Raw genomic sequence first — 23375 nt, forward strand, 5'->3', positions numbered from 1 at the left:
ATCTGGCTTCACTGCTACAATAAAAAATAATAACTACAAGCATTAATTGACACTATCTAAGCACTTTATTTATAATAGTTCACTAAATTTTCCTAGTAACCACCCGAGGTAGGTATTCATATTGTTCCCATTTTACAAAAAAGCGAACCAAGTTATACAGAACTTAGGTAGCAAATGATAGATCTGGGATTCAAATCCAGTGTGACTGGAGAGCCAGGTTCTAATAAGACTCTCATTGCAAAATTCGTTATCAAAGTTCTGCCAAGTTCTTTAGTTGAAATTTACCTCCACACCCAAATCCCATGAGATCAACAGGGAGGCAAATCTAGAATCTAGATAACTTTATTAATTTGTTTATGGTGAAACAGGCATCAGGCAGTAGGGCCAACACTAGAACCCAGCTTTTCCCAAGCCTAGGCTAAAGGATTTGCCAGCACACCACACTGTCAGGGCTTACTAAGAGTCCTGTGTTTTAGTTTCCCCTCTACTTCTCGTTCTTTTGTGGCCTCTCTGGAAGAGGTCCTGACCAGGGAAATGTCCCCACAAGCATGATTCATACAGAAAGACTGTTACAGTCTACAAACAAAATCAAGTCAAACGTGTAGGGAGGGCCTCAGCCACCGCTTAATTTCCATACTACCCCCTTGTGGTAAGTGAGGAAATCAGGTTAAGTTCAGATTGGAAATTGGAAACAGGGCCCTTCAACTCTGGTAAATTGAATTTCTGGTTGTGTGAAACCCTTTAAGATGACAATCTTTTAAATAATTAAAATAATTAAAAGTAATAATTAAAGTAATTAAAATATGCTAAATATTTTAGGATGTTTTATTTAAATTCAATCCAAACATTCAATTCAAGAACATTCAAGAAATGTTCTTTTATTCACTCAACAGATATTTGTTGATTACCTCCCATAGACACTGTGCTAGAGACTGGGGATTGCATTCAGTCATGTCTTCTCTAATAGAGTTTCCAGTCTCTGAGAAAGACAGATATTAGACATAATATCTCATAATTCAACAAATATTTGTTAATCACTTATTATTTGTCAGACATCATTGCTGGGATTGAGGATAGAGTAAGGAATAAGAAAGCCCTCCCTGCTCTCATAAAGCTGACATTCGATTAGGAAAAGGCTCTGGAAATGCATCCCACTGAGCAGTGATGAGACGTAGAAGGCGTGGTGGATAGGGTTGAATTTTGTAAAGACCCAACTGTGCCCTAGATCTTTGCTTTTGAAAGAAATCTGGGATACCAGTTTTTTTGCTGATCACCACTTTCTTATAAAAACACAGAAAAGAATATACTAACTCAGCTTTACCAAACCCTGTACATGAGCTGCTATGTAAAGAGTGCTGGATTCCCAACCAGGAAGTCTTTTCTTCCTTTCTTTCTTTCTTTCTTTCTTTCTTTCTTTCTTTCTTTCTTTCTTTCTTTCTTCCTTCCTTCCTTCCTTCCTTCCTTCCTTCCTTCCTTCCTTCCTTCCTTTCTTTCTTTCTTTCTTTCTTTCTTTCTTTCTTTCTTTCTTTCTTTCTTTCTTTTCCTGAATCTAACTCTTCTGGATAGTTAGTAAGTACTATACGCCCTAGGATCACACCATGCCATTTCTCTGGGCCTTGGATTCCTCAACTATAAAAGGAAGGATTGACAAAAAATGGTTTCTAAGATACCTTCCAGCTCTGTTAGTCTATGAAATGGCCAAGTCAGAAAAAAAGTGATGATTCAGTCAAAACCCCTGCTCTCCTAGAGCACCCACCAGTTGTTCATAGTGAGACTAGTCTCTGTGATTGTTCTGGTCACAACCAGGAATCCTAGGAAAAACTGAGCTTGAGCAACTAGACTTTTCACTTGAGGGCTGCAGTACCAGAGTAATAGGATCTAGTTGGTGAAGTCCAAAGTCTGCTCATGGTTAATGGTCTCACAGGGTTGTATTTGCTAAGCAAATGATGCTAAAAGAAGTACTATTTTCCCTCTCTGATAAAGAAGATCATTTCTGTTAGTCTCTTAGCATAATTATCAAATATTCATCAGTAGATTCATGATACCTTCATCTCACAGGGTATAATCATGAGTCAGATAATAGTTTACAGTTGCGCTATTTTCATCCTGACATACCTAAAGGGCATGATACTCACATTTGCTGTATTGAGACCACAGTTTGGAACATTGGCCCAGAAAATGATTGGACACTATTAGGAGCCTGGTTGCTAATCTAGTGAAGCATCAGTACATACATAAAACATAATTTATCTGATTCACTTTCCATGGCTCTATTTCACTTAGAAAGTGTACAAGTGTCCCAAACACAGCAATGTGGATGTAGCATGCTGGGGAAATCATAATCTTTGGAGCCAGCCAGCCCTGGATCTGTAGTAGGTCTCTGTTCTGTATTCTCTGGGTGCATTTGAACAAGTGGCTTTTCCTTGATGAAGTCTTAGTTTCCTCATCTGTAATACAGGGTAAGAAAATCTACCTCACTGGGATGTTTTAAGAAGCCCAATTTAAGGAAATCTTCATTTAAGTTAAAGTAGGTTAAGCAACATATTTGGCATCTGGTAAATAGCAATAGTTTAGTGAATGTTTCTTTTCTCCTTAAACAGACTTACCATTACAAAAATAGCAGCGATGTATCGTAGAGGAACCTATGGATGGGTAGCTTCTGGGGTTGCATTTCAACAAGAATATATAAAGAATAGAATTTTGTGAATAAAAAGGTTATGGATAGACAGATGCACAGTCTTGAACTGGGCAGTTGTGTGGATTTAACATTAGCCAAATACTTTAACACTGAGAAGATGAGTAATGCCAAGAGCCAAAAAAGCCTGCCAAAAAGAAAACCACTGGAATCACAAAAATAGACATTTCCTTGTCTAATGATAACCACTAGCTAAACAAACTGGGAATTGTGGCGTCACAGTTTGGGGCTTGGGGGATTTGTATAGTGATTTTTAAAACCAAACTGAAACAGGTCTTTAAATCCCTAAACTTGTAAACTCTGTAAAGTAAACATATGAGTTATTCTATGGTGGGAAGAATGACTGTAGAATCTTCTGAACCCACTTCCACCTGTATTAAGAAGCATGAAGACCCTGGAAACTGTCCTTAAAACAGTAAATCTTATTAATCTAGAACCCCTCCCTCCATTTTGGAATTTGTGATTTTTGAATAGGTTATTTTGCTTTACAAAAAAGGGTTTGTTAACAGAGTAGTATACATTGTTTGCAAGATGTATGTGGCAGGCACTAAATAAATATTTATTGAATAAATGGTTTCTTTTGAGCATCTGCTTGTTAGCATTGTTCTAGTTACTTAAATTAATTTAGAATAATAAATAAGGCTGTCTAATGCATACTTTTTATGGAACTCAGAGTTCCCTCACTTAGCCCAAGTTAAGAAGTTTTGTTGTACCTGAAATCTATTTCATTATAGGGTAATGTCATTAGAATATGCAGCTGTTCTTCCCCTTGTCTTATTGCAACAGCTGAGTCCCCAATCGGTTACTGAGCATACATCTGCAAGTTCAGAATATGCTTATAAAGTATAGTTTACTTCTCATTGTAGACTCAAAAACCCCATTCACAACTTCCATAGTTTTCCTGGGGGGGCGAGGGCATGTTTTCAACTTCTTCTGATTTAGAAACAACCTCAGTCTCAGGTGGATGGAAAGTGTTTTTTCTCCTAAGGCAATTCCAGTTAATGCCTTGATAGCTAGTTACTTTTTTAATGATGCTATTATTCATCAATATGAATATATATATATACACATATATAATTATATAATTCATATATATATATATCTCCCCGGTGGCTCAGCGGTTTAGCGCCGCCTTCGGCCCAGGGTGTGATCCTGAAGACCTGGGATTGAGTCCCACGTTGGGCTCCCTGCAGGGAGCCTGCTTCTCCCTCTGCCTGTGTCTCTGCCTCTGTGTGTGTGTGTGTGTGTGTGTGTGTGTGTGTATGTGTTTCTCATGAACAGATAAATAAAATCTTTAAAAAAATAAATAAAATAAAATAAAATAAAATAAAATAAAATAAAATAGTAAAGTAAAATAACAGGGTACCTGAGTGGGAAGATCATCTTTATTGCTTCTATTTTTTGAGGACATAAGTCATGATAATACTCATCTTCGTTCCTTTCTTCCCTCCCTCCTTCCTTCCTTCCTTCCTTCCTTCCTTCCTTCCTTCCTTCCTTCCATCTTTCCTTCCCTTTTTCTTTGCCTTATTACATAAAGGATTGGAGACATTTAATCATATTTCTCATCTGTATCAATGAAAAGCTGACACAATTGCCTACATCACGTTAAAAAACAAGATGAAAATTCTGCAAATGGTTGCTATTGGTTTTCCTTTGCCAACCTTCCTTTCCCACAGGGAATTAAAGTACACATATTCATGGCTAACTTTGGTTAAATTTCTAGTATGTTTTCTTAACCCAGTGCTTAAGAAAATGTTCTTTTAAATATATCTTAAAATTTGAAATTTCTTTTACATATATTCTGGGTTTTTTTGCTATTGTTTATAATAACAAAGTAATATCTTTGCTTACAATCTTGCAAAGACTTTTTCGCTTCCTGATAAAGAAGAACAAAGGTCACAGATCAATGGTGTGTGCCTGCTGTTTGTAGCAGTGGGCTGTGTATCCCTTTGCACTCAGTTTCTGCAGGTAAGGAATTTTATTTTTTAGCAAGTGATTTCACAATTATTTCCTCTCTTTTCGTGTTAAAATATCACTAAAGGCTCCTTTATGTTTCAGGGATATGCTTTTGCTAAATCTGGAGAACTCCTCACAAAAAGGCTGCGTAAATATGGTTTCAGAGCAATGTTAGGGCAAGACATTGGCTGGTTCGATGACCTCAGAAATAGCCCCGGGGCATTAACAACAAGGCTTGCTACGGATGCCTCCCAAGTTCAAGGGGTAAGCTATGGGGGGAAGTCAGGGGTGTTTTTAATGGAGGAAACATTCTTTCCTTTGAGCATTCTGGTAATCACCTGTATGTTTCCCATGAAATAGGAACTCACGGGATTCAGATGTCCCAGAGCCACATTTCCCACCATTTCCAATGCTGACAAACAGCAGTGTCTTCCAGGCAATGTCCAGAATCGGTGCCATAAGTCCAAATCTGTCAGGGTTTCAGATTTACTGGAAGTCTAGCAAACTGAGAGCTTTTCTGAGACTCATTCTCAGATCCTTTTCAGGCCCAGAGACTCAGATTCTACAAGACTTCATAGCACCCCCTAGAGGGTGGAAGCAAAGCCTCCTTACACAGGTGCTCAGCTTGCAGGCAGTCTCAGGAAAAGAGAAGATCTTCTGGGTTGCCTCTGTAAAAGCCAGTCAGGAAACTGAAGAAAAGAAGTAAATGATTGCCATCTAGAATCCCGAGGCATTCGGAGAGACAAAGCTGTGGTTTCTGAACCTCAGGACCTGTAGCCTTGTTGAGGTGACTCATTCTTGTGTCACCTGAACAATGATGAGGCAATGCTTTTAGAAAACCAGGGGTTTGTATTAAAGTGAAGAGAGTTGACTGTGTTGCCTAGCACCTCTACGCACTTTCTGTGGGAATAAAAGAGAGAGAGAGAGGAAGGAAGGAAGGAAGGAAGGAAGGAAGGAAGGAAGGAAGGAAGGAAGGAAGGAAGGAGAAAACCACAATCTGTGAGGTTCTTGGAAGAACTCCACCCCAGACTGAAAAACTGAGTGCCATTTGTCTTGACTCCTAGCCAGTTCAGCCAAAAATATGGACAGTGGTATGGGAGACTTTCAGAGGAACATGGGATCCTCTTCCTCAGAGCTTTTTTCTAAGTATACATGTGTTTCTCACAGACCTTGGGTCACACTCTACATGTTGTTTTGCAATATTTCTGTTTTCCCCCCACAACAATCTGACATAAGCATATTTTGGTTATTATATATTCTTCTAGAGTAGATTTTTGATGGTTGTATAATTCATCATTTTAATGCATCATCATTAAATAATTCCTTATTTAAATGTTCTTTCTGTTTTTCCCCTTATAAGCAACTTATATCATTTTACATCAAGCTTGGCACATCCCTGATTGTTTTTTTTTTTCTTGTTCTCAAAATATAATTACTGGATCAGAATGTATAATCATTTCAAAGGGTTTTAATGTGTGTTGTCTCACTGCTTGAAGAAGTTTGTAGCAATTTCCTTTTTACTGTCTGAGTATTCTAGTGTCCAATTTACTTGACTCGAGCTTAGGTTAAATAAATAAGCTATCACCTTATTTCTTCTATTTTTGCATCCTTCAATCTGCAAGGGCTTTTCAAAGTTATTCACTCTCACTTGAATTCAGAGAGTAGCATCTATTCATCTTACAAGAATTTTTACTTATCCTTAAAAAAAGTTTCTAAGAGTTTCAGTAATATTTTCATTAACCTTTTTTTTTTTTAATAACATTGCTTACTCAGGTCAAATTTATTTTAATAGTAAAGTAAGGTAGAAATCTGGCTTTTTTTCCTCCAAGCTGGATAGAAAATATTCCCCCACCAAACTTTAATGTAGATTTCATTTTCCAGCTATTTGAAATCCTCCTGCCCATTGTGAATACCAATTTACCACAGATGCTTGGAGCTATGGGGATTCTCTATTCTCTTTCATTGTCAGCTTGATTTATTCTGTGCTGGGACCTTACTCTTTTAGTTATGTAACTTTATAAATTTTTATTATCTGGTAAGGTAGATCCTTGCACAATAATTTTTCCTTTTCAAAACTCTTTTATTTATTCCTAGACATTAATTATTCTAATGTACTTTAAAATCATCTTGACTTCTTTGAAAATTTTATTTTGATTTCAACTGAATACATCCATGCAGTGACACCCCCCACCCCCATCTCCCCCTACCATACACACAAGGATTGCCATTGTGGGGATACCAAAAGTCCCCTCTTGAGAAACATACAAACAAGAATCTTTAGTTTTTAGCAAGATATATAGGACATAATATGCCATATACTATGTAGAGTATATATAATACACAGATATATTAATGTATCACTCTATCTCGTCCATTTTTTCTTATGTAGTTTTTCACTGTTTTGAATGAATATTCTAGATTGAGATTTCAACTACTAGTTTTTGTATATTTATCTTATGGACATCCATTTTTTCAAGTTTTCTTATTAACTAATTACTTAAAAATTTAATAGAGTCTTTGGGTTTTCTAGGTATATAATCCAATTATATTCAAAGAAAGATAATTATATCTCTTTTTTCTTTTTCAATACTATACAACGTCAGGTATGCAAATTCTCTACTAAAATTCATATGAGTAAGTTCTCTCCTATTTTCTGACAATGTGCTTCCAAGGGTATTTTTATATTGATCAAAACATTAATAAAATTCCCTGGAAACTACCTAAATATTCACCAGTAAGAAAATAGTTGAGTGAATACATCCATTCTAAGGAAAATTAGGAAGCTACTTTAAAGGTATTAATGTCATGATCTGGAGGGATGGTTGTTACACTGAAAAAAACGAAGTTCAAAGTAAAATCTAGTCTGATCCCTTTTTCGTGAAAATGTTTATAGTTACATATGTATATATATTTTATGTATCTTAAGCCATATTACTTTTTAAATTTTCTAAATTTGGTTGAATAAAATGTAAAAGAAAACAAAATAATGACATCCCGAAGAACTATGCAGCTATTTTCCAAATTCTCTATAATGCCTGACTGTCCTTGTCAACTAGAAATTCTTTTATTCCTTTTAACTGTGGTAAAATATACAAAACATAAAATTTACCATTTTAACTATTTAAGTGTACAAGTCAGTGGTATTAAGTCTATTCACATTGTTAGGCAACCATCATGGCACTCTCCATATCTAGAACTTTTTATCATCCTAAATAGAAGCTCTGTACCCATTAAATACTAATTCTCCTCCCTGCCCCCATAAGCCTTGATAACCACCATTCCACGTTGGCTCTAAGAATTTGACTATTCCAGGAATCTCATATAAGCAGAATCATACAATATTTGTCCTTTCATGACTGGTATATTTCACTTGGCTTAATGTCCTCCAGGTTTATCCATGTTGTAGCATGTGTCAGAATTTCATTTCTTTTTTAAGGCTTTAATAATATAACATTGTTTGTAGAGACCACATTTTGTTTATTCATTCATCCATCAGTGGGCACTTGGGCTGCTTGTACCTTTTGGCTGTTGTGGGTAATGCAGCTATAAATATAGGTAAACAAACAAATTCCTTTTTAAATTTTTATTTAAATTCAATTTGTCAACATATAATATAACATCCAGAGCTCCTCTCATCATGTGCCCTCCCTAATGCACGTCATCCAGTTACCCGATCCCCCTTATAAATAAATTCTTAATTTAGCTTTTCATTTCTATCTTTGAGGAAGTTATTACCAATACAGGAATTTGGGGGACCACAGGGTTCATATTCCATCTGAGTCTTCAACACAGTATAACGGCGCAAATTATTCTTGCATAGCAGTTCCTTAGTACCTGTAGTTACTTAAAAACTTACCTGTGGTTGTTTTGCATTCTTTATCTTTTAAATAATGCTAAAGTCTCTACAATACTTACAAAAATCCTGCAGTTGTACCCATGCAAGTCTTTTCTACACAGAAGGCATCAACCTTTGGTCACATCTGCATTGTTGCAACTGAAAGAAGGGGTGGAACCATCAAACAGTTTTGGATATAGACAGTAATTACCACAGTATCCACTCTCCACCTATATAAAGACTGAATCCATTTTGTCCATTTTGTGTTGACTGAACAGCTAGTTATTAAGTCAGCATGTGATTTTGTATCAATGAGAATCAAAGTGGTCTCCTATAATAATAGTCTTGTACAAATTTCAAAACTGTAATTATAGGACAAGCATCAATCTTCACTAAATAATCAGAAATATTACCATCAGACCAATGTATGGGTATTTTCAAGCAGACCAAATGCATAGCCACCAGACACACATGCCGTCCATGCTTAGGGCTGAATTAATTTAATACTGACTGCTCTAACTCACCCATGAAATGAGATCAGTCAATAGATGAGCTTCCGAAAAAGTTGTGGATAAAATAGACTTTTATTAATCCAGGCTTCAAATGCATTAGAGAGCTCATTATTTTAAAAAATATTTTTAAACATAGAACTACCAAATGACCCAGTAATTCCACTCTTAGGTATATATATATATATATGTATATATATATACATATATATATATATATGTATATATCTCTAAAGGAATGAAAGCAGGGACACAAACAGATATTTGTACATCAGTGTTCAGAGCAGCAGTATTCATATGGTCAAAAGGTGAAAACAACCCTAGTGTCCACAAGCAGATGAATGGATAGACACAATGGGATATATATACTTATAATGAAATATTATTCAGCTTTTAAAGGAATGGAATTCTGATATGTACTACAACAGGGATGGATCTTGAAAATGTTATGCTTAGTAAAATAAGCTAGATACAGAAGGATATTGTATGATTCCACTTAGCTGCTTAGAAGAGGCAAATTTATAGAGACAGTAGAATAGAGGTTATCAGCAGCTGAGGAGAGGGAGGAAGGAGGATCATTATTTAATGGATACAGAGTTCTTGTTGTGGATGACAGGAAAATTTTGTGTATAGATGGTGGTGATGATTACACAACAATGTGAATGTATTTAATGCCACTGAATTATATGCTTATGAAGAGCTAAAATGATAAACATCGTGTCATGCATATTTTATCAGAATAATTTTTAAAAAATGATCCTTTTGTTATAAAATTGCCTTTTCACATAGTGGTACTTGGTAAAAGAGACTGCATGTCTCAGACCCAGTGATTGCTTTTGGTTTGCAGGCAGCCGGCTCTCAAATTGGGATGATGGTCAATTCCTTCACTAACGTCACTGTGGCCATGATCATTGCCTTCTTCTTTAGCTGGAAGCTAAGCCTGGTCATAATGTGCTTCTTCCCCTTCTTGGCTTTATCGGGAGCCTTACAGACCAGAATGTTGACAGGATTTGCCACCCAGGACAAGGAGGCTCTGGAGATCGCTGGCCAGGTAATCTTACAGAGCCAATTTTCAAACTGCTTGCTGCTAAGTGGCTGTCAGACAAACCTAGAAGGATGAGTTAGTACAAAGAGACTTAAGGAAGCTGTTAGCCTACAAATGTTCATCCTTGGCAACGTCCCACTAGCCTTTTTATATGTGCCATTGCCCGAAGGCTATGGTAATAAAGCTCTGATGCTGTGTGAACAGGTATAGAGAAAGGGCAGGGCCAACACAGAGGGTTACGTATTCAATTTCCTTTCCCTCCAATGGTTATTTTCTCCACATCCTGATTCACAAGATTATTCTTATTCTTGTTCGCAAGAGTGGAGACTTTGGTTTTCTGTCTGCTTGGGTTTTTTAACTAAATGGTTGCCCCGGGTCATGCTGCCTGGGCAGAGAAGAGCTATCATTTTTTGAATGGCACAGACTTTTAATTTTCATACTTTAGCATCTGCTAGACTTAGATGTCTTTCTCAACTAGAACTGTGACATACAGTTTAGGTCTCAAATACTCTTAGGTTTCAGGGGTGCACTTTTAAAATCGTGTTCTAATGAAATATCTGGTTATCAGGGGTATATAAGGAGATGGTAGTGTAGACATTTATCAGGTGTAAGAAATCGTGCAGACACACACACACACACACACACACACCTTTACTCTTTTAACAGATTTACTGTTACCTAGGTTTTGTATCTTAAAGGAGGGAATGTGAACATTGCCCATGTAGACAGAAGCCAAAAAGATTTCATATACCGGTGGGAAAAAGTAGCCCATCTTTGTGCTACTTTAGGATAGGATGCTAATTCAGAAACAGTGATTATTTACCCTAGTGTACAGATTGAAACAAATGCAAATTCATAGTATAAAGATAAACTTCATATTTATAGAATATTTGGTCAGATTAATTTTTAAAAAAATAGAATCATACTTTGAACATATATTATTAAATATCTTTTATCTCAGAAGACATCTAAAGATGTCTTCATTTCAAATAAGTTAACTAAAAAGCTAAAAAGCTTTCAAGGATAAGTGTGTGCACATTTTTTCCCTTCTCTCTTCTACAACAAGTGGAGGCAACAAAGCCATGTTAGTATTCAGTAGAACTTGAGTTTAACTGACTCATGATCCAGGTAAGTTGACTTCCAACCCCTTGTTTGTGTTCCCAGATGATGCCTCCACCGTGGATTAGTACCACCTTCTGCCATTTGCACCAGATCCAGTCCATGTAGTGGCTGAAATGTCACCGGAGTAGTTCTTTCTACTCTTTTATTCCTAAAACTCTTTTTCATTTTTCAGATTACAAATGAAGCTCTCAGTAATATCCGCACTGTTGCTGGAATTGGAAAAGAGAGGCAGTTTATTGAAGCATTTGAGGCTGAGCTGGAGAAGCCATTCAAGACAGCCTTTCGAAAAGCCAATGTTTATGGATTCTGCTTTGGTTTTTCCCAGTGCATAGTGTTTGTTGCCAATTCTGCTTCCTACAGATACGGAGGTTACTTAATTCCCAATGAGGGGCTCCATTTCAGCTATGTGTTCAGGTGAGGATTATCAGGCCAAGGTCATAAAAGATCCACACTCCAGGGAGGAATAGCCTGGCTCTAAGGTAGCTTTTGCTGCTTACCAAACCATACCAAACTTGGTGTCTTAAACAGTTGGGGTTTATTATTTCTCAAGATTTTGTGGGTTATCAGGATGATTCTTCTGGACTGGACTGATTTAGTCAGGCTTCTGCATGGCTTGTCTCCACCTGGCCTCTCTAGCAGGTGAGCTTGTTTTCTTCATATCATGGTCTCAGTGTTCGAAGTACGACAAAAGTGAGCAAGCCCCTTGCACTTTTCAAGTGTACTGTGTGCATCACCTTTTCTATTATCTCTTTGGCCGAGGAAAGTCATACAACCAAGCCCAGATTTAAAGAAAAGAGAATGGAATCTACCTTTTGATGAGAGGAACTGATTGTGTTTCTCCTTTACTGTCACAGTGCTGTCACACACACACTTCTGACCCCTGGTGTGTCAGAAGTTCAACTTAATTCTGACACCATCTACCTGGAGGTAGCATTGGATCCCATAAGTTAAGGGCTCAGCCCTGCAAGATTGCCTGTATCACCTCCCTAGACCCTCTAGATACCCTTCCTTTCCCTGGAGGTGGGTGGCAGGGATAGGTCTGAAAGTCCTACCCCTCTAATTGTATGGTTGCTTCGCCTGGCAACCAGCTCCCAATGTTAGGTTACTAGGCACCATCCAAAGTCACTTCATTAACAACAAAGGAGACCTTGGTCACTCTCCAAATATAGGAACTTCCAAGGGTTTAAGAGCTCTGTGCCAGGAATGAGAGCCAAAGACCAAATATATGTTTCTCACCCTGAATCACAATATCACAGAGGAGTAATAAAGTCCTATTGCAAAGGGATGTGTACAGAGTAAGAGGATGAATGAACCATTTACACAGTCTGCCATACTGGTTAATGCGGAAAAAATCTAGAGAACTTGGATCAGAAGGTGCACAGAACCATCTTACTGGAACTCTATTTCTTGCAGGAAGGGCATGTTTCCAGCTGAATCCTCCTAGGTAGAGACAGCAAAGGCCAGGACAGGGGAATTATTTCCTTTCTTATAGTCTGTGCCTGCTTAGCTGATAACATTAGCTTTGAATCCAGTTTTCTAGGGGTGAAAACCAAAGGGTGTCAGGGAAAAGGGCCTGGGAGTGCAGTATATGACTGCAGTAGGGTGGGGTGGGAGATGTTAAAGGGATGAGGGGGGGGTGGTCTGAGAAGGCCTTGGAAGACATTAGGAAAAGTGGTCCCAACACAAATCTGTTCTTTTGAATTCATTCTCAAGCTGTGAGCTCTGTCTTCTTGCCTTCTAGATTTCTTCTAGAAATACAGAGGAAATTTTTTCTCCTGCCCCACTATACCCATCCCAATCAGGAAAGCCTCTTTTCTGAATTTTGGCATTTTGAGAGCTGTTAACCCCCAAAGCAAAAATTGCAAATTTCTGTTGACTTGTTAGTTTATGAGATATTTGAAGAATATATAATATTTTACATATTTCCTGTAAAAATTGGGTAACTATAGAAAATTTCCAGCTTCCAGCTTCTTTTTAAAAACTGAAAGATCACCTTCCACCATCTCCCATTTTATTCCAGGTGCTTTTCATTGCTTTAAGCTCTGGGATGGGCCTCTAGAGATGTTTGAGTTTGCAAGTCTGGCCTAAAAGAATTCCTGCTTGTGAACTGAGCAGTAAAACACACAAACACACTGCCCTCTGCCACCCTGAGGCAGGCCTTCTGTGCATGGTGATGCAGGTGATCAACTAGAGGATGTCCCTCGCACCTTCACCTGTACAGCACCGGAGCGCTCTGTCACCACATTTATCACTCAGTATCCACTCACTCATTTGCTCATTAGTTTTGCACATGTTGAATATGGATAGAGGAATTAGAAGCAAACAGACAATTGTATCTTTCTCACGGTGTCTGAAGCATGAGTGACATGCATGCTTGATACAGAATGATGTTTATATCACTAATCATTGCCTTTTGCACTCTTATCATAGATCCAGAAAATGTTAGCTTTGCAAGAACTCAACCCAATCTGGTGATCTTTCAAGCCCCCCCCCTCCCCCCCCCCCCCGCCGCTCCTCTTTGTTTCTTTTCAAGAAGTCTTTTTTCGCAAACAAGTTTTTGAAAAAGGGGAAATTGTAGTTAAAGCAGGGTTTGGACATGTGAACACCCCTGGTTCAATTCTCCCATCACCGTTTTGACTTGACATACAACACACTTGAAAACTGTTGGTCTCTCCAAGCCCCCATTCCCAGACAAATCAAGGCTGCTCTGTTCTTTACTAGCAGAACTAGGGCTGCCCCCCACCCACACACACACAATGCCTGTCTCCTAGGCTGTCATACCAACCACCCCACACTCCTGCTCTACCCGGGTGTCTACTCTATTGCAGGGTGATCTCTTCAGTTGTGCTGAGCGCGACAGCTCTTGGAAGAGCCTCCTCTTACACCCCCAGTTATGCCAAAGCTAAAATATCAGCTGCACGCTTTTTTCAACTGCTGGATCGACAACCCCCAATCAAGGTGTACAGTAGTGCAGGTGAAAAGTGGGTAAGTACTGAGGGGGGTGAGGGGTAGTGTGGGAGGGCTGTGCATGCGTGTGTATGTACAGCCCATTGGGGAGGGATGTCCATAGGATACCACTTAGCTTTCAAATTCCTGCAGTCTATGGGTTCGTTCATATGCACTCAGAAAGCACAGACAGTAGATTTATAAGTGTAAAGGAATGAAGTAAATTAGCATTAAAATTATTCATAAAACTGGCATTTGAATAAGGCAATGATATTCAGTGAATGCTAAATTCTGTGTAATGTAAAACACACTTAGTTCCAGAATGAATGAAATGTGGATGGATGAACGAATGGATGATGAATGAAGGCTGGGTGTCTTTTGAGACCTACCTGACCACCATGTTTTCTACTAATGTTCTGGTACAGGATGTAGAAAAAACAGTCCTTCCTGTCCGATAATATTGATTTAGTTCATGTTTACCTAGGCTCAAGTTTTAGCTCATGTGGACTCCCAGAAAACTAATTCAATCTCTACAAAATATCTTTTCTTCTGATAGTCCTCACAGGTGTTTTTTTTAAATCTTCCCCGCCTATTTTTTTAAATATCTCAGAGCCAAACAAAACTAAACCCTAGGAAAACTGAACGAAATTCAGAAATCTTTGTAAATTGGTCAAGCGACCTGTTCCTCCTGTTGTTATTAAATACTATCCTCTTGATAATTCGTAATTCAGATAGCACAACCTTTGCAATACAGGCTGCAAGTAACTTTCTGAATTATTTGAAGTGTAATGCTATTATTTGAAATCTTTAGGGGGAGCAGAACTATAGGGTTTTGAACAGTTACTGGCTTCTGTGATGGAACCATTTCTTCTAGTTGGTCTTTTCATTCAGAATGTCAAAGAATGGGTGACAAGGAAATCCCTCTAGGTGAGAATGAGAATAAGAGGTCACATATCTTACATTTCACTGCTCAAACCTCCCTGTAGTCTACACCTGCCAGAACGGGGAACAGAATGCCATTTCATCAAGCAGCTATCTTTAGACTTGCTCTATGGCAGTGTGCTGTTGAAGATATCTTAAGCAAGGACCTAAAACTCAGATTCAGGCGCGTTTTCAGTATTCTAGGTTCTAGTAGAACACTGTTCTACTGTTACATATAGTAGGAACATATGTAAGCCCCATCTTCCCCTCCACAGGACAACTTCCAGGGCCAGGTTGACTTTGTCGACTGTAAATTTACATATCCTTCTCGACCTGATACGCAAGTTCTGAATGGTCTCTCGGTATCCGTTCGTCCAGGCCAAACGCTGGCCTTTGTGGGAAGCAGTGGATGTGGCAAAAGCACGAGTATTCAGCTGTTGGAACGTTTCTATGATCCTGACCAAGGGAAGGTGGTAAGCAATGTGAATGCTCTGGAGAATTCCGCTTGCTGCAGAGTGTCTCCAGCCCTTTCAAAGTAGTTTCAAGATCACGCCTTGCCAGACTCACTGGAAAGTTCTTGCCTTGGACACTTACCCCTACGGGTATTGTCCAGTTCCAGTCATTTGCTGGTTGACCTGATTCTACCTCTCACTTTGTAATATCGTACTCTTCCCGGTTCCAGATGGTCTGCTGACCAGTTAAGGAAAACTGGGCACACTGCAAAGCTGAAGATGAGTGTGTTTAACAGGAGCGTTCATGTATCTGTAAATGGAGCAGAAAGTGCAAACTAATCAGGAAACTGATGACCTCGAATGGAAAAACTGAGTGGGGTGATAAGGAACGCAATGATAAATAAGCAAGAGAAGGGGTTTCGTACAACAAATCTGACATAATCCTGGTTCGAGAAGCTTAGGTCTAAATGATATAAAGAACTCAAATCAGTAGTTATTGTGCCATAAAGCTTTGGCAGGGAGATTTGAAAAATTGGTGAATTGCTTATATTTTCCAGAGCATTTCTTTCTCCTTTCTTTCCTTCTTCTTTTCTTTCTTTCCAAATAACATGCAGAGGAAAACAAAATAAAACAGGAAAGATTTGTAATAAAAAGCAACCTCTTATTCTTACCCTTACCCTTCTCACCGCTCCCCCATTTCTCTGCTCAAAGACAACTATTTTTACCTACTTGATGTTTTTAGATCCTTCAATGATTACTTCAATGTCTCTAAATAATATGATTATGCTGCTGTTTCACGATTTAACAAATTTAGACTCTCTGTTGACTTATTCTCAAGAGATGGAAATTTAGCTTACCCTTCCCACTCCTCCTGTTTTTACGCACCTCCTCCCAGTATGGATGTATAACTTTAGAAAGTTTCTCTGTTTGTAAGTTTAATCAATATAATTCTGTTTCTGTTCCACCACCTACAGATAGCATCCCTTGAATTCTCATTTTCTAAGATGAGAATAGTAGCAATTCTATGTTTATTTTCACCTCTTCTTCCCTCCTTTTATTTCTCTGGTACTAATAACAGTACTTTTCTATTACCAAAATGCAAAACACGACCATTCTGTTTATAATATTTATGATCTTTCATGTTTTCACTCTCGACTGACTCTAAAAGTTAAAAATCAACTGACAACTTTTGTTATGATTATGTAATATTGTTCATCCCATAGCCAAGTGGTGAGGTACATCAGCATTGCATTTTCTTTCTGGAGGGGAAGGCTTTCTGAAAGACTTTCTTTTTTCTTGCATCCCCTGGCTTTATAAAATCTCTACATTCTTCCAATGTCTCTATCCTGCTACCTTTTTCTGAGGGACCTGCTTCTGTCTCTCTTGCCTGTCACTGCCTGGACTAATTACAACCTGTGGCTGCTGAACACTTGTCACCCTGTGAGTTTCCTGCATGTTTTCTTGGATTAGATCCATTATTTCCTAGTTCCCATACCTTCCTCTTTTGGGGCTTTCATTTTCATTTTGTTGGAATGTGTGCACCAGTAGTTTTCTAAGAAATGATTCAGAGGCATAGGTCTGAGAATGTTTTATTCTGCTCCACACCTGACTGTTTAATCCTAATATTTTGAAAAAGGCCTTTTCGAGTTCCCTGGGTAGTAGAATCTTCATTGCAAGGAGGACAGGTCACATTATGATGAGAAAAGCTGAAAGAAACTCAAAGGAGGCAACTAAAGATTCCCTTGCCTAAGCCAAAGCAAAGAAACAAGTGAACGGATATTGGTAGAATCCAGGAAATTATGCAAATAAAGAGTAAGAGTTGATTATACATAGTTTATAATTACTTTGTTATTAATTTTAAGCACTTGTTTACAAGTACATAGTGATTGATGAATCTAGAAAGCACATTGCACTGGGCTCTGATTTCTGCAAAGGAGAGGGTCTGGTTTTCCAAAAGTTCAGATTATCCTGTTATCACCCCAGGTAGATTGCGAACCATGAAACATACAGGGACCGAATCCTCCACGTTTGACCTTTCCAACAATAACATATACATTAAGTATATTTCTCTCACTGTGCACAGTGCCTGTTCTGGTCATAGGGAGGAAGCAATGCCCATGAAGAAATCAGCATGATTCCTTAAATCTCATAAATGCAATATATTTTGTTATACCATTGTAAAACATTTCTAAACCTTTTTCAGGTAAGAAAAATACCACCTTTTATGCAATTTTAAAATATTGTCTTTGCTCTTAAGGAAGCTACCAAATGTAGCTTTCAACAGTGTCAACATTTCATTCCTGTGATATGCAGTACTGTGTTCGGTAGGCCCTGTGGTAGATTCTAAGGAGCATGAAGCATGTCTTCCATCTTTTAGGAGCTTACAATACTAGCTCATGTACAATAATTAGCAAACAGCTCCAGTATTTAATGAGGTATTAAATTGTGCTTTGCAATCTATAAGTACTATGGAAAATGAGAAGAGGAAGATGAGCCAGGGCTAATTGTTGAGGAATACCCTACTTTTTCTCCCTCTGGTGTTTGCTTTTTCCATTGCTGAGAATTTATTTAAAATATACTATGTTCACAGCATTTAACATCATCTTTTTCTGAAATATCATAAGGCCAAACATTTTGCAGTAGTATGTTAAACATACTGTACCTTTACTATTTTAAGGCTTTTAAGTGAAACAACTCAAATGGTAGATATTTGAATTCCTGTACTTGTGTCTAACTACCCCACAGATGAACACAGAGATTATTTTTTTCCTTATATAGCAGACAAAAGACTGCCTAGCATGGCGCCCTTGTGGCAGGAAATTCAATATATGTTTGTTGACTGACTAAGTGAATAAATGTACTCCTTTCTTAGTTGGGTCTATTATCTCATGTTAGTTCCAGTAAAATCAAGGAAATAGCTTTGATTCTTATATTGTCCAACAGCTTTACATAGAAAAAATTGTTTCATAACCTGTGAAGTCTCAAAATTGAGCAATTCTTCATACTTGTAGGGTCTGTGCTGCACCAAAGTATAAGGGGAAATTTTTTTAACAAAATACTATCTCAAGTGCCTTTCTCATTTGGACTACCTATAAAACTAGAATATGGGAAACAAATAAACAAAACCACAATCTGATTATAACTTTGACACCACTCCTGACATGCATTACCTCCAGAGGTCAAAGACAACCTAACATATTTATAAGACTCCTGAGATTTTTATCTCGTAAGCAAAGCAAATATCTTGTATAATACTGCCTCTAGAATATGAACTTTTCTCATGGCTGGAATTCTAAAACTTAATGCTCTGTTTGTCACCTCTCTTGGCAGATGATAGATGGGCATGACAGCAGAAAAGTCAATGTCCAGTTTCTCCGTTCGAACATTGGGATTGTTTCCCAGGAACCAGTGTTGTTTGCCTGTAGCATAATGGACAATATCAAGTATGGGGACAACACCAGAGAAATTCCCATGGAAAAAGTCATAGAAGCCGCAAAGCAGGCACAGCTGCATGACTTTGTCATGTCACTCCCAGAGGTGAGGACTAGGTCAGAATCTTTCCCAATGGGAGATGGGGATGGATAGAGGTAGAATGGCCAAAAAGGATTATGACTATGGCTCAAGGAAAGGGTCAAAGGCAACAGAGGTCATTTCCTGGTGCCCTGAGATTGTCTCTGTCCTTTAAGCAAAATAAATGTCAGCATACTCTTTAGCTTTGCAAAGTATTGTATTATCCAGTGCAAAGGATGCCATGGAACTTATTGTACATAAAGCAGCACTACACTGAGCATTAGTATAGCATGGTGGGAAGCAATCCTGAGACGTGGAGCAACTCTAGGTTTGAACCCAAACTCTGCCACTTACTGTGTAACTTTGGGACAATTACTTATCTTTTCTATACTTGATCATCGGCAAAATGCAAAAAATAACATTAAAATGTAAGAATATGCATAATAGCCATACAAAGAAAGCTGCTGCTATTCTTATGGCCATCATCATGATTGCATTATTTGGCAGCATATCTTGTGCGTGGTGGGGGTAAGTTGCATCTGCTTTGGAGCTTCTCACTCCTCCAGAGCCAAGTCTGAACTTAGTACAATATCAACTCTGCGTTTTTCCATCCACCAAAAGCCTCTTAGTGGTTGATCACAAAGAAAATTAACACATGAAAACGAAATTTTAGGAACCAAACTTTTAATCTTTTCCTCTTCTTTTAAATACCACTGGAAAATTACTTTTCTTTGTAAATGATTATGTTTATAAATTTTGTGCTGTTTGTGGTGGGCTTTAGATTCATACCTAGATTCACACCTAGGCTTGTGATCCAGAATGATGCCTTCTCAATAAGAGGATGGACCAGAAGATCTCTCAAAGGGCCCTTGCATTCGTACTGTCATTCCATCTTGGAAAGATCTTCCAGACAGTAATTTGGAAATCAGGGAATCTTAAATCAGAGAGATCTCACAGACAGGGAGAAAGAAAAAAAAATACAAACCTAAAATACATGCAGAGAAGGGGATATAAAATCCCCTAGTTTCCCAACAAACACTATATTTTTCCTATATTCCTAAATGGATTTGACATCCTTTAGAGAAGGATTTATTTATCATTCCCAAGTTTAAAAGAGAAAAAAATTGTTTAAATCCATAGAGAGGTCATTGATGTGGGGTCTCCATACAGCATAGGGGCAATGACTGTTTCTGGGTCTCAAACTTACCATACTTTTTCCAGAAATATGAAACTAATGTTGGGTCCCAAGGGTCTCAACTATCTCGAGGAGAGAAACAACGTATTGCTATTGCTCGGGCCATTGTACGAAATCCTAAAATCTTGCTACTAGATGAAGCTACTTCTGCCCTAGACACAGAAAGTGAAAAGGTATGTATTGATTTTCTAATGTCTTAGATCATTATAAATGAATCTTTTGCTGTAATATATGCCCTTATAAAATGACACTATTTTCAATTTTCTGATTCATTGACAGTATAAATGGCCACTATTAGTGGAACAAAAAGACAATAATCTAGAGGAAGTGAGTCAAAATAGGGTGTTTCAAATAAAAAATATATTTTAACTTTAAAATAAGAATTGCTTTTAAGATACACTTTTTAAGAGTATATTCCAAAGGTAGCTTTCTTAAGTGAAATAAAGTAATCTAGGTCATCTGCTAGGTGTTTCATATTTTATAATTTCAACGTTACATGGCAGAGCTTGTAGACAGCATACAACACTAAGTAAAAGGTGGTATCTGATGCACAGCTTGCATGAAACGAAATGCAATTGTGCAAGACAAAATTATGAAATTTACCATTTATAATTAACACCTTAAAATCAGGATTCATTTGGAGAAAACTAATATGTCTGCAATGAAGAACTGTATCAGTAATGACCCGTTAACTGCTACCTTACCTAACGGTTTCTCTGGTTTCATTTTTGCCAACTAGACTATCAAGCATTGTAAAATTACACAGTGACCTCTAGTTTGGTTCAGTCCTGCTTCACTAAAATTTCTCAGCCTGTAGAGGGTAATTGAAATCATTGATGCATTGCAGTCAGCAAATACTTATGTAATCCTCTCTCTCTTGTCAAGCTTTTGGGTTTAACCCCTGGATATAGTAATGTTACTCAAGTAGTGTTAAGCAGAATTCTTGCAATGCTGGACCAAGGAACCAACATGTGTCTTTACATCAACTTTCCACCTTGTCTTTACAGACGGTGCAGGTTGCCCTGGACAAAGCCAGAGAAGGTCGGACCTGCATTGTCATCGCTCATCGTTTGTCTACCATCCAAAACTCAGATATCATTGCTGTCATGTCACAGGGGATAGTGATTGAAAAGGGGACCCATGAAGAACTGATGGCCCAGAAAGGAGCGTACTACAAACTAGTTACCACAGGAGCCCCCATCAGTTGACCTGACTTAAGAATTTCATATACAAATGATACACCAATTACAGGAGTGCCATGGTTTTTTTTTTTCTTCAAGGAGAAATGATATTTTGCTTTTACAGACATTATCATATGTTGGGATACAGGCTAATTTCTAAAGACCTTCAATAATAATTTAATTTTAAAAATCTGTATATAGAACATGAAAGAAACTAGGGTTAGTGTGAGTGAAATTCCAGTGTCAAGCAGACGCTCAGCTATTACCCAGTGGCCTTCTCCATCCAGAAGCTAGTCCCAATTACTATATGGGAATTAACAAGAAGTCATAGAGTAAATGAGACTTTGAATTCCTCAAGGGCAGAGGATTATCCTTTGCATATTTGAAACTTCAGTGTTCACAGAGCCTAGTGCACTTATAATAAGCACTCAATGAATGTTTATCAAACTGGACCAAGGTCATATGAGAAAAGACCAGGAGGACTGACAACCATCTATTTCTTGACTTAGGTTTTCTTGCAAGTGAAAGCAGATCCATTCATCTCTAAAGATGGGGATTGGAAAAGGAGGACTTTAATACTCTGAATGCTCTCAGGCTGGGAAAGGCAGAAAGGAGCAAGTATTTGTAAGGACTTACCAGTTAGGAATGTGGATTTATAGATTCAGGGTATAGGAAGTGGGTGGAGAAGTCACCACTTACAGGACTAGAATCTGCCAATGTGGCTTTTTTGTATAAAACCAAATGAAGCTACAAAAGGTAAAATGCACTATTTTCATTTCATGAATAGACATTGGAGAAACAAAGGACAGCAATCTGGGATAAAGGCTCTATCCCAGATCTTTAATCCTTGTCACCACCCTCCACTTCTATTGCCTGTATGAAAACAGAAGTACACACCCCGCTCCTGAAGTAGGATGGCTGGCATTCTCTAAATGTCTAGCAAAAGACTGGATGGGGAAGCTCACTGAGAAGCTTGGACTTAGAGACACTAGTCACATTTGAATGGGTAGCTAACATACAGGAGACAAGGAGATTGAATAGAAAGCTATATATGAACAGAAAAAAATTCCAGCCCCCTCCTTCTCTAGCAGGAGATTTTAGGAGTAGCCTCTGGAGAAACTGGCTAATTCAAGAAAAGAGACCAATCAGACCAATTCCTGAGATACTCCAAAGAAACTCCCCAACCAGATAACTCTACTGTGAAGCCCCACCAACCAACATGTACCCACTGGCTTTCCAGTGTCTCATTTTCCATATGAATAGACCATCAAGAATCACCAGGCACTGAGGAAATATTGTAACACAAAAAGCAAAATGACAACAATAGAATGCCCAGAACAAGGGTGTTAGAGGTAACAGAGCCAACGCAAAGATTCAGAAAACATTCAAAGAATGCTAACAAATTTACATAATGAGATGAGAAGATATTCCTATCTATTTAAATAAAAACAAGAGTTCATAAAAACGAACATACCAAAAAAAAAAAAAACAAACAAACAAGAAAGAGCTCTTGATAACAGAAATGAAAAATTCAGTAGCAGTTCCTATCACATTGTCCTACTATCAAGATGTCTTTCTATTCTCTCTCTTTCTCAAATGCACTTAGAGCATAGATTTTTTTTTCCTCCCATGGCCAACAATTGAAATTCTGCCTACAAATTAAGCCTAAGCTCTTGCATATTGAGGTATGTTATTTATGTGTCTGTCCGGTGTTTCCTAGTAAATAACCATAAACATGGTTTAGCAAGTTAACTGGTTAGATCAGAAGAATTGATGGTTGCCAACTCAGGGAGGGAGAGGGTGGAGGACAGTACTCTAGGTAAGTCATAAAAAATGGCAGGGACAAGTACATTACAGAATAAAGATGCCTGCAAGAAGGAATTAAATTTTGCAGTATGCATGTGCTCATCCTGTAATATTGAAGAAAGAAGACCAAAATCCATTTGTGTAAGTGTGCATTTCAAAGAAGAACATAAGCTCTGTGCCGGGAGGCTGCCAGTTTCCTGGA

At 38.0% G+C, this 23375-nt stretch overlaps 1 protein-coding gene across 3 annotated transcripts in view; it reads left to right on the plus strand.

The window, feature by feature from the left end:
• ABCB11 (ATP binding cassette subfamily B member 11) overlaps positions 1-21434 on the plus strand; it is an 88533-nt gene extending 67099 nt beyond the window's left edge. For all 3 annotated transcript variants that reach the window (XM_072810894.1, XM_072810895.1, XM_072810896.1), the window contains 9 exons: positions 4559-4663; positions 4754-4915; positions 9843-10046; positions 11335-11576; positions 13991-14147; positions 15305-15502; positions 18812-19018; positions 20213-20359; positions 21194-21434. In XM_072810894.1, the coding sequence (XP_072666995.1) occupies positions 4559-4663; positions 4754-4915; positions 9843-10046; positions 11335-11576; positions 13991-14147; positions 15305-15502; positions 18812-19018; positions 20213-20359; positions 21194-21394 (1623 nt within the window). In that variant the 3' untranslated portion in view covers positions 21395-21434. The remainder of the gene's footprint in view (positions 1-4558; positions 4664-4753; positions 4916-9842; positions 10047-11334; positions 11577-13990; positions 14148-15304; positions 15503-18811; positions 19019-20212; positions 20360-21193) is intronic.
• Positions 21435-23375: the final 1941 nt, after the last annotated feature.

The sequence above is a fragment of the Canis lupus genome, chromosome 34 (assembly GCF_048164855.1).
Source record: "Canis lupus baileyi chromosome 34, mCanLup2.hap1, whole genome shotgun sequence".
NCBI lineage: Eukaryota > Metazoa > Chordata > Mammalia > Carnivora > Canidae > Canis > Canis lupus.